General features: G+C 51.9%; 1 protein-coding gene across 5 annotated transcripts in view; it reads left to right on the top strand.

Annotated features, from left to right (window-relative positions):
* The window catches only part of ANKRD11 (ankyrin repeat domain containing 11), a 159,981-nt gene that overhangs the window by 126,494 nt on the left and 17,426 nt on the right, over window positions 1-16,061 (top strand). For all 5 annotated transcript variants that reach the window (XM_049806430.1, XM_049806426.1, XM_049806427.1 and 2 more), the window contains one exon: window positions 1,622-1,760. In XM_049806430.1, the coding sequence (XP_049662387.1) occupies window positions 1,622-1,760 (139 nt within the window). The remainder of the gene's footprint in view (window positions 1-1,621; window positions 1,761-16,061) is intronic.

Below are 16,061 nucleotides of genomic sequence, written 5' to 3'. Positions count from 1 at the left end.
AGTCTGATGCAGACAGCATGACTGGGCTTCTCTAAACAAGGGAATTTCTGTTAGATTTGCTTGTCTGAGTTCCCAGCGATGGTCTTGCATGATTTAATGTATTGAGGTTCTTTTATTTAATCTAACTTTATATCTAAAGCTTAGGGTCTAGGTTTTGCTAGGTTATTGAAATCAGGTTTATCATAAAGCTTCTAGTTCTGGCCTTGTTTTTAGAGCAGTGGCACAGTGTTCCATCCAGAAGCGCTTGCTTAAAATAATACTGTTTCTCATATACAAAAAACACAAGTGCGTGACTTCAGTCTGTATATATTCTCAGCATACTAAACTCCTGAAGTTTGAGTTATGTACCAGCTCTTGCTGGTCATGTGAAAAATCTTGCATGTCTCAATACTTGATAACTTTGTCTTGCTCATGATGTTTCTTCAAAATTTGTTCCTGCTGCTCGTACTGAGCAGGACCCAGCATCGCCTGCTTCACCTCACTGCACATTAAAATCCAAACCAACCCGAATAAATGAGACTGGTACAATGCAGGCATAGGTCTGCCTCTCTGAGAAAGCAGTGAATGCTGAGCCAGCACCTGCATCACTTTCCATGCTTTTATGCAGTACTGGTAGGTTTGTTCTCAAGGTAGTGTCTCCTCTTAAAATCCCAGTAGAAACCTGCATGGGAGAGGGACACTTAAATGTTCAATCACTCGGAACGCCTTGGCTCGTGTTTGCACATAGTTGGGACTTAAAAGTTGATCAACCCCAAAACCCAGATCTGGGGGAAAGCGAGATTTGCTGGGGCTGGGGCCGCTGGAACTGCTGCTTCGCTGCTGGATGTTGCTGCTGTTGGACCCGTTGCGCTGTGATGGAGGCAATTGTGGGAGCGCAGGCAGAGCTGGGAGCAGATTGAGATTCTTTCTGTCGGATGGAGAGTGCTGCCTGTGGATACAGGCAGAGCTGTACTGGCCTTTCTGGTACAAATCTTTACGCTGACTGTACAATGCAGACCTTCTAAGTGCATTTGGCTGCAGTGCTGATCCTGTAAATGGTCAGTAATGTTAGCAGACTTACTGGCTGCCAGAATATTCTCCAGAATAGCATGTTAGCATGTAGGCTGAAATAGTAATGCTGTATTCTTGTGCTAGAAATACCGCAGGCCCCAAGGAGAAGCCCTCAGCTCTCCATGTTGAACCAAGGGCTCTAATGCTGATTGGTTTTTTGTGTCCTCTGTGCACTCCCCTGCATCCCGTTTCTGCTTGGGATCGGGAAACCCTTCCCAAATGATGGGGTTGGTTGCGTGTGGAAATCCTTGGGTTCCCCCACCCCAGCCCGCCTTCCCCCTGTGCTCGCAGCCAGGCTCATCCCCAGCCATGCGCAAGGCATTGGCTCCAGTTTTCACGTGAATTGGTTGCAGGTTTAGCACCATGCAGCAGCCTTGGTTAGCCTTGCGCTTCTTGAGTGATATTTTAGCTTGGTGGAGGCTCCTTTCTGCAAGACACTAAACCCTGATGCTGGAAACCCGCAGTAGAAAGGGGGGGACAAGTGCTGCGTGAGGCTGGTGCAGGACTTTGAGGAGTTGGGTGAATGCAGTTTGGGGAAGGCTCTTGTTAATCTGGTCTGTTTTCTTTCTAGGATAAAGATAAAGTTTCTCTAACCAAGACTCCAAAGTTGGACCGGAGTGATGGCGGCAAAGAGGTGAAAGAGCGAGCAACCAAGCGGAAGTTGCCTTTCACTGTTGGAACAAATGGAGATCAAAAAGACTCGGATACAGGTACAGAAATGACATATTCCACCCTCAAAACATGGGTGTTTGGGCTCATGGGGAGTGCACAGTATACAATATACAGGCAATCTATACTGAAGGGTTGTGTCAAAATTTCCTATATTTTTTAATTGAAGGAAGAGGCATGTGGACAAGAGGGATAACTACTATGGTATGCACATACACATCTGGACCTGAGTGGATTAAGGTCCTTATGTTCTTAGTAATATATTTAACTGGACCAAGGGATGGCTTTGTGAGGAGGCACCTCTTACTTTGGCTGGTGGTCCATTCTCCTCCGTTTCTAAGTAGTCCAGGCTGAGAAGAGCCAAGAAGCAGTGCTGGGCCTGCTACTAAGAACTTGGAAAGTAAGAGAATAAAGCCAAGTAAAAAACAACAAGCAGTAAAAAAAAAATGAGCTTGCATGCATCTGCCTAAAGTAAACTTGATATATATGTGTATATCTGTGTAAATACATATGTATACCTATCCAGTCATGTTTTGTTGGTTTGGGGCTTTAAACTTTTATCACTTCACTGTCTTAAAGCTGAAAAATTATTCCCAATTGGTGTGTGGACAGGCGTTGTCTAACACGTGTAAAACTGTCTAGAGGTCATACTGATGGGCTGGAGGTGTGACTTTGGCGATGTGGCCATCTGGGCCTGTTTGAGTGTTTAGGTTGGCTCTTTGGGGCTGGTGCGGGTTGTCGTTAGGAGCATAAGGACCTTAAGGTGACCCATTTGTCCCTGTTCTTGGGACTGCCAAGGTTGCTTCAATGGTTGTAGCATGACTGAGCAGTGCATCCTCAATACACGCTGGGTTTCTGGGAAGCATTGGTGCTGCTGTGAGTATTGCAGCCTGGCTGGGTCATGGTCAGGCAGGCCACATCTCGTGGCAGAAGAGCGGCTGGTACAGGTGGCTCTTGCCCACTGCGGCCCCATGGAGCTACAGAGATGTTGAATGGGCTTTTTGATTTGTAAGCAATTGGGAAGAGTTGTTGCAAAGCTTAGACATGGAGAAAATAATGCTGTTTGGTTGTAAGGGGCTTAGCTATGCTTTATGGGCAGAGGTTTGCGTCGGTCCTATCTGTACATTTCTAGGAAATCTGCATTTGGAAGTAGTTCTGGTCAGGCAAGGATCAATAATTGCGCAAAGAGACAAAATGGACTGGGAAGCTGGGAATATGCTTTAAAAAGGTAAAAAAGATGTATTTGCTGTTACCCTCCAGTGAGCATGTGAGGTGGTCTGACACGGGACGCGGTGCGTCAGCCTACGTGAGCTGTCGGCCAGTCTCCTCTGGTTCAGAACTTGGGAGGGCAGATTTTAAAAGGTCATGAGTGCTGCCTGGGTCACGCAGCCACCGCGGCGGTGAGGGCTCTTTCGCAGGCGAGGACGTGCGGTGGCGTGTCCTGGGGCTGGCCCGGCATTTCTGTGGGTTTCTGTGTGCCAAGTAGTAATTTTCGCAGTTGCTGAACTCCCTGTCCGGAGAGAAAATTTCAAAACATTAATTCATTTCGTTAAACGACAGCTCATACTGATGGCCGTTTGCAGGGATGAAGTGTCATTTTTGTGTTCCTGGCATGCAGATGGACGAGTGCATCGCAGAATGAATAAATGAGGGTTTGCAGCTGTGGGAGAAGGGGTGGCCCCCAGACGCCAGGGAGCAGATGGGGTTACAGCCCGACATGGGTGATCTTTACTCGCTCTCCATGCAGGCGGGGTGCAGAGTGCTTTGGCATGGTTCGTGGTGCTGTATTGTCTCACTTGAATAAATTAAGGGCTGTCACCTTTGGAGGGAGGGTGGCCGGGGCAAGGCAAAGCTGATTAGCCAGAACCATAGCTTCTGCTTTTTGTCAAGGGTGTTTCTGCCACGTTCAATACTTTGTTGAGAATTTAAACCCAAACTCGCTTCAGGGCTGTCTGACCCTCGTGACAGCTAAAATGTCATGGTAGGGCTCCACCAGCTTGCTTTCCGTGTCCTCCAGCAGCAGTTATCTGTTTTTCAGAGGGCTCTGGTCTCTCTCTGGCTGTGAGAGATGTTAGAAACATTTCTGCTGGCGGCAGTGAGAAGGAAACCAAATTAAAAAGAGAGCAGCAGGGTAGGGAGAGCAGAGTGCTGCTGGGGAGAAGCTGCGGCTGCTGCAGGGTGCAGCACAGCCCATCAGACACCCCTGCCCATCGGCTCCCGCGTTACCCCTCTGCTTTCAGCAGGTGTGCGACTCTCCATCTTCGGACACGTCTTCCCCTTCCTCTTCGGAGCTCGTCCTTCCCGGGGAAGTGGGTGTGCAGGCGGCAGGGCTGAGCCGAGGGTCGGCAGCCCCCCGGTTCTCTGCCTGCACACGGGACATCCGGAGACCCGGAGGTGGTCATTGCACTCAAAGATGCATTTAGAGACAAACTGGGCTTGACAAATGCTGCAAAGGGGTAGGCGAGTCTCCAGCAACCTATTTGGTGGAGACTAAAGAGAGGAAGTGACTCAGCCGCTGGGGAGGAGATAGCAGCAGGGAGCTGCAGATAAACAGGCAGAGAGTCAGACTGATACTTAGCAGGAGCCTGTTTCTCTTCTCTGAGATCTTTTACTCCAGGAATCAGATGCTTGAGATGGAAAAAGACTTACTGTCACCTTGCTCCCCTCTTGCACCACCCTGTTGCAACCGTGGGGCCTTTCAAGCTCTTCTGTTCCTTGGCCTGGCTCGAGGCCGGCTTTCTTCTAGCAGGTAGAGGCGTGTTTGTAGGTGCACAAAAGTTGCCCACGTCATACGGGGGCGGAGGGTTGCCCCCGAGCTCGTGCACGTGTAATCAGCGTGGCACTCGTCTAACGACACACCTCTGGCAGTGCATGCTCAAGCGTGCATGGGTAGCAGGCTGCCGGAGGACGAGTTTTTGTCTCGAACAAATGGGCTGCAGTGCACCCACCCCGCAGCCCCCGCTACCTCCCCGCTGCCTGGGCAGAAACACCGCTTGCCTGCGTCCCCGGAGGAGGGGGAGGCTGCTTTTTCTTGTTCTGTTCCTAAACTTTGCGTTCAGCTCTTGTGAGAAGTAGGATCGCAACATAGGTGTTTACCGTGCCAGTTGCAGAGTTGACCTTAGATGGTTTATATAACACAGTCATGCTTCCTGGGCTGCTGTACACATGCCGTCATGGGTGTTTGAGGATAGTTTTGCTAGGGTATTCCACAGCCACATGGAATTTAGCTGGAAGGATGTGGGAGCTGGGAGCTAGGAGAGCTCTCTCTTTGCCTGTAGTGAGATATCTGTTCCGTTCTTTAAACAGTAGCATGAATCCTTGTCCTGATTGTTGCAGTGACTCCTTTTCCTTAGCACAGTGTATCTGTTGCCTTTTTTCCCAACTTTTTTCCCAACTTTGGCTCAGCTTTGACGTATGTACACTGCACATGGTGCAAGAAAGCATCTCTGATGGGTTTGCCTTGCCATCAAAGGGCAGCGAAGCCCACCCTGGCTGGGTGTTTGGCAGCAGCCGAGTGCCGCAGCGCGGTTGCCCGTTGGAGCCTTCCCATGTTTGCAAGACATGCTGCGAGCGGAGGGTGTGGGCTGTTGGTGTGCCAGCCTGCGCCGGGACAGCCGGTGAAAACCCACGTGTGTTATTGCCTCTGTTTGCCTCCTCGGTGCGTGGGTGGCACCGTCCCCTCGCCTGCAGGTTGCAAACATTAATCTACATCTGCGTGCTCACAGTGCCTCCCTGGATGGCTTTTCCATTTGCACCCAGGTGTTCCCAGGGGAGAGGCGTGTGTTTGGGGGCAGAGGTCTGCCCCTGGTCCTTTGCTCATGCTGGAGGGGGGCAGCTCACCCTGCCCTTCCTTTAACCCTGCTCTTGCAGCCCACTCCTTGAGTTGGCTTAGGGGTGTGTGCTGCTGGCAGAGTGCTGATGTGTTCAGAAAGTGAGCAAGTAAGCGATTTCATTCTTGATCTGTTTTTATTTGCAGCAGCCCGCCCCCAGCGCAGCATGCCTTCACTGTGCCCTGATCCTGAGCAAGCGCTCCCAGCGCCGTATGGGGTTTGTTCCCCTACGGAGATGGGCTTGGTGTGGGCTCCTGGAGGTGCTGCTGGCCAGTACTGGTTTGAAGTGTATGGTTTGGGTACAGTAGGTTCAGTGCTAAATCTTTTAAAATTATCCTCTTCAAAATGGTTTCTAGAGCAACAATTCTGGCTCTCGGGTTCCTCAGAGTTAACTAAATAAACTGGTTTTAGGGAAAAAAAAATTGCATAAAGCTGTGAGCCTCCAGACTATGCATGTTACAGATCCAGCACTGTGGGAGCAGCATCTCTCTGCCTGAGACTTCTCCTTCCTTCTCCTTTCACTCGTGCAGCATCTCCCCACATCCACAGACATTGCCGAGAGCCTACGTGCTGCCTGGCAGCCGCTGAACGAGTAAAGCCAGCTTTTTTCCCAGCAATTTCAGCAGCTTGTGAGGCTTCATGCAGCTCCTCGTTTGTGTGCCATGCTGAAAGGAGGTTAGGCATTTAAAAAAAGAAATATTAGGCAGTTGTAATACTAAGAAGCACGCAGAGGAGCATCCTGCAGAGACGGCAGGGAGAAGGGGACAGTCCTGCTGGGAAGCCACCTGCGGGAGAGGTGGGCACGGGAGGCTGGCGCAGAGCGGGTCGCAGCGGCACTCCTCTCGGCGCTGGTGCCTGCGGCGCTGAGCCGCGGCTGAGTCATGGGCTGACTCAACGGCACCAGACTGCCGACACCACGGAGCTGGGAGCTCCCCGCCTCCCGCGCAGGCTGCAGAGCGGACGGCAGCGCAGCAGTTTCGTACGGGTGGGTTTTTGACTGCTCCATGTCGTGCATACCAGATCAGGTAATGCCGCTCGAAGGTCAGCTGTGAAACGCACAGTCCGGAGTGCAAAATTCATTATATCCTCTCGTTCTGTGGACAGTTTCTTTAGCTGGATGTCAGGCTGTCACTTGAGTTCCTTGGCTCGAGGTAGAGCTGTGGTTTCCAGGCCTTTAGTCATCATGAGGGAGAGTTAGGACTTAATACAAATCTCTGAGCACTGTGAGTTAATTCTGGCCTCTGAGAGCTCTCCCTGGGAGCTCTCAAGGCCTGAGTGAGGCTGGGTCAGAACTGCGGGTCTGCAGCAGTGCTGGGTGCCCTGTTACCTCGCTGGGTGCAGAAGGTCTGTCTCCTCTGAGGATTCACTTGGGAGAAGTGAGGAGGAATATGCTTGAGTTTATTTTGCCTTTGCAGGGTTGCTGCTGGTTTTTGTGCCTCCAGCCCCTCAACTTCCACTGCCACTCCTCAGGCTTTTGCAAAATCTCAAGGACTGGTTTTATGTGTGTTTGGTGGCAAAATCAGTACACGTAAGAGAAGAGCTCAGTTTTGTCCAGGTCATGTCCAAACCTTGCCATTGCTAAATAATACCCAGGCTTAAAGAAATGCACTCTTAGAAGCAGAGGCACTGGAGGCGTGCTGTGCTTCTGGCTGCCCTGGCCATATAGAGCTAGCACAGTGTTGGCAAGAGCTGCAGACGGGGTGCCCAGCCCTTGCCTCGGCACATTTAGTCCACAACCAAATGCCCCGCTTGTGTAAAGTTCCCCAAACACCGGAGAAATCCTATTTTTTTACATGTTTTATTGCAGAGACTTTTGTGTCTCTAGCAGCTCTTGAGCCAGGTGTTCTGCAAACCTGAACTCTCCCTACAGCCGCCCCGCAGAGAGGATTTTCGGTGGGTTGGATGCCATTTAAACCCGGTGGGTGGTAACCTGAAAGCTGGAGCCCTCGGGTCTGGCAGCGATGGCAAGCTGCCTCCTCCTCCATCAGCCTGGCAGCGGCTCATGACCAAGCGGGAGCCTGGTTCTCCCCCAGCGGCACTGCCTCTGACCCGACCATGGCCGCTTCCAGAGCCCGGCTGGGATGGGAGGGGTGATCGGCATGTGGTTTAGCAGCCATTGTGGCTTCGGGTCATGGGATTTCTCAGCATCGCTTGATATTTTTTTGTTGTTGTTGTTGCTACAGTTGTTTGAGTTGAACCAAATGGTGGGGCAGGCAGCAGTGGCGATGCCGATGCCGTGCGTGCCGGGGGGACCCACAGTGGTGCAGGGCACACAGAGCAAGAGGAAGCTCCTTTTCTGGAGATGGAGAACAGCAGCTTCCCATGCTGTCAGAAATAACAACGGCATCATCTGCGTCTGTTGTGGTCTCATGGCATTTTGATGGTCATCTCAACTCGGGGGGGGTGGGGGAGAGGTGGCTGGGGAGGAAAAATGGAAAATGTGGCCGTGCAGCTGAAACGTGAAAGTCCTTAAGCTGTTTCTGTCTCCTGCTTAAAAAAAAAATAAAAATAATAAGAGCAATATCATGCTTTTAAGTAATAATAGGTAATAAAGTAGGTATAAGTGGGGCCAGGGCAGTGTCTGTCCATCCAGCTCCCCGACTTGGGATGTCTGGGAGCTTCTTTTCCCCCACCCTGAGCTCCCTTCCTGACCAGGCAGCAGGTTTTTGAGGTTTTGTGTTGCTGACCCCAGGATTTATTTAGACCCCCATGATACATTTTATTTAAGAAGCAGTTGTACCCCTGGAACAGCTACTGCTGAAGGTGCCGTGGGTGCCCCTGCCCCTCTGCAGAGCACCTGAGCTCTCTCCCAGAGGCTCCACCTTGGCATGGGAGGGTTTTGCTTTTTTGGGGGAAGAGCAGGGAGACAAAACCCCAGCTGGCCCTCTGAGCTGATCTGTGTGCACTGACCTTTCCCTGGCTTCGGAGGGCTTAGCCGGGAGCCCAGGGCCGAGCCCAGGGGCTCGTAGCTGGCTAGGGAGATGCTGCTGGTGGACCGGGCTTCGTGTGAGTACGGTCAGCAGGAGCTGGCCTCAGAGCTTAAAACTTCTGCTGTTTCGCAGGCTCCTTCATGCTAATCCCCCAAGTATGTTATGTGACGCTAATTACTAGGTTAGAAAACGCTTGATGAATCAGATGACCTAAAACATCATCCTCTCCTGGAGCCGGCTGTTGGGTTGCCTAATGCCTGTGAGTGTTTTGAGCGACACTGCATGGGAACGGGCTCGTTAGTCACAAGTTGCGAGGCTGGCGAGGGAATCCGTGAGAAGCAAATTGCTGGCTTATTAGAAAATGCATCTGTGTACGAAACTGTTATTTGTGCACGTTTTCTGTCGCTGGCTTCGGTCTGATGTGTGCAGCTGGGGGACTCTAATGGGCTGTGCTGCATTGGGTCTTTCTTTGGTTGTATAATTTCAGTCCTTTTACTAAAATAGTCAAGAAACTGTTCTCACCTAGCAACCAGGGAGAGAGTGAATGTCAGAGCTTCTCCGTTTCTAGCTGGGCTCCATAATGCTGGTACAGTGTGGATAGACTGGCAAACACCAGCCTTCAGATCACCCTTAGAAACTCCCCGTGTGTATCAGCCATCTGGGAAGTGCTGTGCGGAAAAGCAGGTCGTTTTATGATGGGAGCTGCCATAAATCTCCCTCCTCCCCCCGCACCACCTCCTTAACATGCAGAGTGAGAGGTTGCAGTGTGCTGTGTCTCTGTGAACCAAAAATCTATCAATGATGGCTTTTTCCTTAATACAAGAGCTTTTATCAGCGCTGTCTGCAGGGTGTCCTGCCCCCAGCTCCCAGGAGGGGAGGGCTGGCCGGGCGGCTGTGCGGAGCCTTCCTCCCCCATCCTCCCTCCTCCAGCTCTTTCTGTTTTGTGGGAAATGAAAGGTCTGGACCTGAAAATTGGTCTCTCTCGGAATTGTTTGTGTTTAACATGGAGATTGTTGTTTCTGATAGAAGCCTCTCGGTTCCTCTTGCAGCAGTGTTAGCCAGTGGCTGCTCTGGTGAGAAGATGCATTAACACGTTTCTGCACAACTGTGTTGTCTATCCAACAAGTCTAGGGAAAACGCCTGTATTTAGATTGCAGGCTATCACACGGCATTAAACCTCTCTAGCTGAATTATGCTTTTAAAAATACCGCAACCACTGGGGTCAGGGCCTGCGGATCCTCTGTCCCTGGGACCTGAGGTGAGCGGTGAGGATGGTGGGCTCAGCTACACGCACAGTGACCTGATGTGGTTGTAAAAGGGCTTCTTCCTCCCGCCAGCACCTCTCCACTGCTCCTGACTGTCAAATCCAGCATCTCTGCCATCCTTTCAGCTTAGCTGTGCAGGCTGAGTCTCTGGCTCTGCACCCTCTCCATCCTTCAGATTAGGAAACTCTCACTGCTGTACGGGAGCGACTCAGGGCACCTTCCTTGCCGTTGTGCCGAAGCAGACCCCGCTACAGCTTTTCCTCTCAGTTTCCTTTTTGGCATCTGCTGTTATTTGGCTGGTTAGCCAGACACCATCCCCTCTCTCTGCCCCTCAGCCCGTTTGTACTGCGGGCTCTGCAGCATGTCCATGAACTCCCGGTGCCAAGCATTTCTCCTCCCTGCATTGGCCCTCAGGTGCAGCTCTCCAGCCTGCGTGCTCTATTCCTCTGCTTTATGGTGGTCTCCATGCGGCCATGCCAGCCCTGTTTGCCCTTCTCGCTGCGCTCTTCGCAGCCTCCCATTTGCCTGGCTTCTGTCCTGCTCCCCTGCTGCCCTCTCTTGTTTATCTGCCCGTGTCGTTGTGCTGCTTCCCATTTCACGCCGCTGCTGCGCTTAACCTGCTGCTGCTGTTCCCCTCGGCACCATCCTGTGTGCTTGTCCTTAAATTCTTGGGGTGCCTGCGGAGCCTTGGGACGTGGTTGTATCATGCTGCTGGAAACCCTTCGACTAGTGATACGTCTTCTTTAGCACGTGTTAGTCCACATCTGCAGATGCCCTGTGAGCATGTGTAAGCATCCGTGCGCTGGGGCTCCGGGCTGCCCGCGCTCAGGTGAAACCTGCTTTTCCCCTGGTTTTAGCTGACATGCTCCAAAACGTTTTATGCCCTACAACTTCTGCAGTAAAAATGAGTCACTCTTACGCATGCTAAGCTGTGGATGGGGAAAGCAGAGGCTTGTGTGGTCTCTTGGGGGTGCAATGCAGTCTCTATTGCTGTCTATGCTGTTCTAATTTATTCTTATTGATCTTTTGTTTGTGTGCTTGCTCGGCAAATAAACTGTTGAAAATCCCGACTCATCGGCAAGCCAACAGTCGGTTTCTCCATGCAGCGCTGAGATGTTTAGCATGAGCTGCTTATTTGGAAATGGTATTTTTCCTCAGGGTACCACCTTATATGCGTGTGTCGTCATGTCAGAGCAGTTTAAACGGATGCTTTTTGCATTACAGAGTACGACGCATTTGTGAGGAGCGAGAAGCTGTGCTGCTCAGCCACAGCTCTGGGTTGGAGCTCCTGTCCTCATAACCTGCCAGCATCTCACAGTGCGTGTTTGAGAAATCTCTGAAAGATTTTCCATCACCGCCCTTTTCTCTTTCCTTCCCTGCCTCTCTTCTCTCTCCCATTTCGGCTAGAGCCGGGGGTTCAGCCTGCGTGGTGCTGCCCTGCGCGCAGAGCCAGCCCAACAGCACTTAAACGTCTGTGTGAAGCAGCGCCTGCCCTGGGACCTCCGCGGAGCCACCAACAGGCTTCCAGCAGCCCCGGATTTGTGTTCCCCGTTCCAGCAGCGCGAGCATCGCATGACCTGGAGTCTAATTTGTGCACGAGAACCACCAGCGGGCTAATGCTCAGACCCCTTTGTCCTGGGACCCTGCTCCTGTTCTGCCTTTTGCGAGCCTCTCGGGTTTAGCGTGATGAAAGGAAGGAGAAGCAGTTTCCCGGCTGTGTTTGGCAGCCGCAGCTCTGCTCAGATCCTGCTTTCCCCTTTAAGCTTGTGCACGCCGTTCCTGCTAGCGTCAGCGTGAGGGAAGAGCCGAGCAGGATCCCCAAATTAAACCACGGCAGCGCCAGGCTGAAGCTTTGCTCTGTAGGTTTGCAGAAGGCTGAAGCAAGCAGCAAACGAGCTGCTTTAAAAATAGCTAAATGGAGGTGTGGCTCATCCCCGGGCGGGTGCAGAGCGCATCGCTGGGTCGGAATCAGCGTGCATGGTCCAGCCACGGTCTCTGATGATCAGCAGTGAGATAACCGTGGCAGGGGGGCTCCTTGCCTGCGCACCCCCTTGTACCTCTGGTTTTTGTGCTTCCATGCAGGGACTGGCATGTGTACAGCCTTGCTAACGGGGTTTTAGTGTAAAATAACCTTTATTCCTGTTTGCTGAGGTATTTACACACTGTGAGTGTTTCTCTTAATTTGCTCCATGTTGCTGCAAGGTGTTACAGAAAAGCATTTAATTAGAGGAAAAGGAGCAGCCTGCAGGAACCAGTGGCACTCAGTGCCGTTGAGCAGAAGGCTTCGTGCAGGTGCGCCTTTTAAATCTGCTGAAAACCAGATTCTGAGTAAAGTCTTCTGAATTGAAATAAAAGACTTTTGCAGTTCTGTTTGCATGGGACAGGCTAGGGCCGGGGAAGCCAGCCCAGAGCTTTGCCAGTGCTTCACTCACACAAGGCTGAGCAGGAGCCTGCTGGGCGCTTCTGCTGAGGCTGAGGCTGGGAAGTGGAGCTGCTGGCAGCATGGAGCAGCTCCTTCTCCATCCTTCCTGCTCATGTTTCAGACCTCGCTTCTGTGGCCTCTCCACATTGTCTGAGCATTGTGGCACGCGGGGAGACTGGGGTTGCCGGTACGGGGAGCCATCGGACGCTGGGTGCAGCTCAGCCCTGCCTTGCTCCTTATGCAACTGGTGCAGGGAGCACAGCCAGCGACCTACTTCCCCCCTCAAATGCTTAAAGAAGTCGGATTAACCTCTGCGCTGCGGCAGCCAGCAGACAAACATCTAATTGCAAAGGGGATAGTACGGCGTTTCTCTGCTGCCTTCCAGTGGGGAGGCCTCGGGGGAATGGGTGAGCGAGGCACGGGCACCCAGAGGGAGAAATCTCTTTATTGCTGGGTAGAAGAAGGTACCGAGGAGCGAAGCACTGTGGTCACACAGCACGTGAGCAGGACTGGATGCGATCCTCCAGCTCCGGGGACCCGTGCAGCACCCGGTGATGCCGCTTTCCCCCAGGGAAGCATGCGCGAGCCCGAGTCCTCGGCTGCCTCCACCAGCCCTCGCTGCCTCACCACAGCGAGCAAGAACGCGGCAGTCGCTTTCCAATTTATTTTTATCTTGTTGATCGCATGCTTTTTAATGTTAAATGTTCTGTGGGGGAGGAGATTTCTGCAACTGCAGAATTAACAGGAGTTTAGGGGGTTTTGGTTGAACTTGGTAATCAATTTTTGCAAATCACAGGCTCATGCTGACAACCTGCAGCAGCCGAGTAATATTAATGAAAATGTTCCCATTCTAATTGTGGCTCCCTCTGCACGTACACACGGAGCAGCCCTCTACCACAAACAACTCTTGTGCATCGTTTGTACTTCAAAGACGCTGCCCAGTGGCACTGGCCAAGGTGTGACCCCCTTGAGCATCTTTGTGCCTCGCTTTGCGGTGCGGCTGGATGCGGCCAAGAGCTGCCTGTTGAGCCGAGGCATGCGGAGAAGCCAGGCCTGGCCGAGTGGGATTTAACAAGCCTGCTTTGAACGGCAGCTCTGGAGCCTAATGAGCAGGAGGAAGGTGCTACGTATGCAGATTGGGTCTCCCTGTGCTCGGGGCGAGCGTGCCTGGCAGGACATGCTGCTCAGCAGCATGGCTCCTGGAACTGCCTGGGCTAAATTGGTTTTTTTACCGTAAGCACGTTGACTTTAATTTTATTTCAAGCCATTAAAAAACTATCTACTTTCTCGTGATCTGATTTCATCTTCTAGCTCTGTTAGGCCTGCCAGGGTGACTGAAATGTGGCTGCAGAGAATTAGACCGTGATTCTCCTTCAATGCACAGATGTGTTTCCAGGCCTTGTATTTGAAGAGGGGTGGCCTGTGCCATCTGGTTGGAGAGATTCCCTGGTACGGAGCTGTTATTTCTTAAATGTACAAGATCCCAGTTGCAGGGGGTCAGTGGAAATCATCTGCTCTGGATGGTACCTTTGCAGGAGGAGGGCAGCAGAGGATGGCACCTTTGTGGATGGTGAAGGGAAGGGTTTTTGGAGCTGCCTGCTCGTCAGCCAAGGGAGTGTGGGAGATAGCAGCAGCATGAATTGAGCTGAAGCAGTGGAGATGTCCCCACACACTGCTGCCCTCATCTGCCAGAGACTTTTACTCTGCTGGCAGTTTGGTGAATGAACGAGGAAACCTGTGCTTCGGCTCAAAGTCCGGCGATTGAGTTTAAACCCATCTGTTGGCGGTTTCTCCTGACCTGCTGGACTTTGCGCAGAGGCAAAGCAGGCTCTGTCCTGCTGGTGGCTGTGTGCCGGTGACCCACGCTGAATTTGACAAAATGACAAATACGACTGGGTGAGCAGAGCTGGGTTAGAGGTTGCAGATTGCAGGATTTGCCTTTCCCTGGGCTGCCGGACCCTGCCTTGGCACAGGGGTGGTGATAGGGAAGAGACTGGATGCAGCTAGTCAGTTAAGCTTGCGTTTACGTGAGCCGCTGCAAATGCTCTTGGACCTCTGCCTCTTCCCACACTTGACTCCCAGTTTCAGGGTGCTGGAGCTGGGGACTGGGCAGACACTGGATGGTTATTTGGTGGGGTTTCCCCTCCCTGGCTGCTGGGAGTTGAAGCCCTGTTTCTTGGAGAGTGTTACCAGACATGTACTTGTTTGCAAATCTCCTTGTATCATCCCTCTAATGCTTTCTGGGATTCTCAAAATATCTTCAGCAAAATAGCAAGCATGTTTAGAGTCAAATGTTTGAGTAGAAGAGAGCCCTTGCCTATGCTATCTTGCTGGAAGATTTGGCGTACCATATCAGCAGCATAGTCAGCCCATGTGAAAGTGCTCCAGGTTACAGCGTTCCTCTTCGGGGGCACCAGGTACTTGTAGGCTTGCTGTGATAAATAACCCCATTGATTCATTTGCGTCTTCTGACAGCATCCTGGGGAGTACCAGTCCCTGCTGGGACTGAGCCCGCCAGGACCCAGGGGCTGGCAGCTATGCGAGTCCAAACTGCTTTTCATTAAAAAGATTTTTACTTTGTGCTTCAAAGTCACAGGTGGGATTTGCTCACTTGAAAAGCAAGTGCAATCAGCTTGAGAACAGAGTTTCTGTGTATGCGGGAGATTTTGAACAGCTCGTCTGGATGCAGTCCTTTCATTACGTCAGGGATGCAGTGAGGTGTTTTACTGCTCAGGTTTCTTGAGCAGCATCGAACGGGCCTTGAATCAAACTGGTGTTCGAGCATGCGATAAGAGGGCAAGGAGCTGCTCACCTGCATTTGATAACTTTTATAGCTGTGGCTGCTAAGAACGTCGTTACCGGCCCTCTGCACGCAGTGGGAGCCCTGTAGTTAGCCTTGTTATAAACAAACTATATCAGTGCTTAGAAATAGATGTGAGCGAAGTTGCATTTTCCACTCACACGCACCCTATCTTCCTTATGCTTCTTTGTGGGTTTAGGACAGTTGCCTGGTAGGAGGGATGCAGCTTGGCTATTGGCAAGGAATTGCTGCTCTGCACATACATGTTCTGTCTCCCTTGCTTGGCTGGCTCTGTGGAAGAAAACTTAATTTTTGTTTCCTGAACTGGCACCTTGAAACTTAGTTCACCAAATGCATCCCTACAGTGGATCTCTGGTGTGGCTGTGGCTCTGTGGACCCACTGGAGAGCATGCAGCTGGATTTGTGCTTTTGCCGGACAGCATCAACAAGCAAGCAAACCAGAAGCGCAAAGGAAGGGCTGTTAACTCCCCTTGCATGGGAAAAGGATCAATACTTGCGTAAAGAAAACTGGAAAAATAGTTAAGAAAAGCTGTAGAGTCAGGCTTCTCGCAGAGGTTAGGTGTGTGAGCTGGGCTGAACTGGGCAGCGGGGCAGGAGGCAGCAAGTTGCACAATGCTCGGCAGGGTCCAGTTCTCACCAGCTTGCAGCAGGCTGCTGTGTGGGTCGCTGGGAGCGAGGCTGGAGGTGCAGGGAGAGGCTGGGGTTTTGTCTCGTTCTTGTGCACATGGCATGCCAGCAGCAAATACTGGCTTTAGAGGCGGTTGTGCTCAGTCCCTCAGCAGGAGCTGCCTTTGTAGCTGGATGATTTAGGAGACCGAGTGTCAGGCTGGGATTTGGGGGATGACAAGCTGGGCACAGGGAGTTTCTTCCTCCCCTCCTGTTTGTTTGGGATTTTTTTTAGAGGGATGCAGGAGTAGATGTGGCTAAGCAGTCATCAGCCTGACCACAGGTGGGTGCTCTGTGTTGGGCTGGAAACAGCCTCTTTGGGAGGAGAGGGCCAGCCCGGTGCTCCCCAGGGCAGCGCACCCGTTTGGCTGCAGGGTCCTTGGTTTGATGATGATGAGGGGGTGAGAT

The sequence above is a fragment of the Accipiter gentilis genome, chromosome 7 (assembly GCF_929443795.1).
Source record: "Accipiter gentilis chromosome 7, bAccGen1.1, whole genome shotgun sequence".
Lineage (NCBI taxonomy): Eukaryota > Metazoa > Chordata > Aves > Accipitriformes > Accipitridae > Astur > Astur gentilis.
This window is presented reverse-complemented; position numbering and strand designations above follow the sequence as displayed.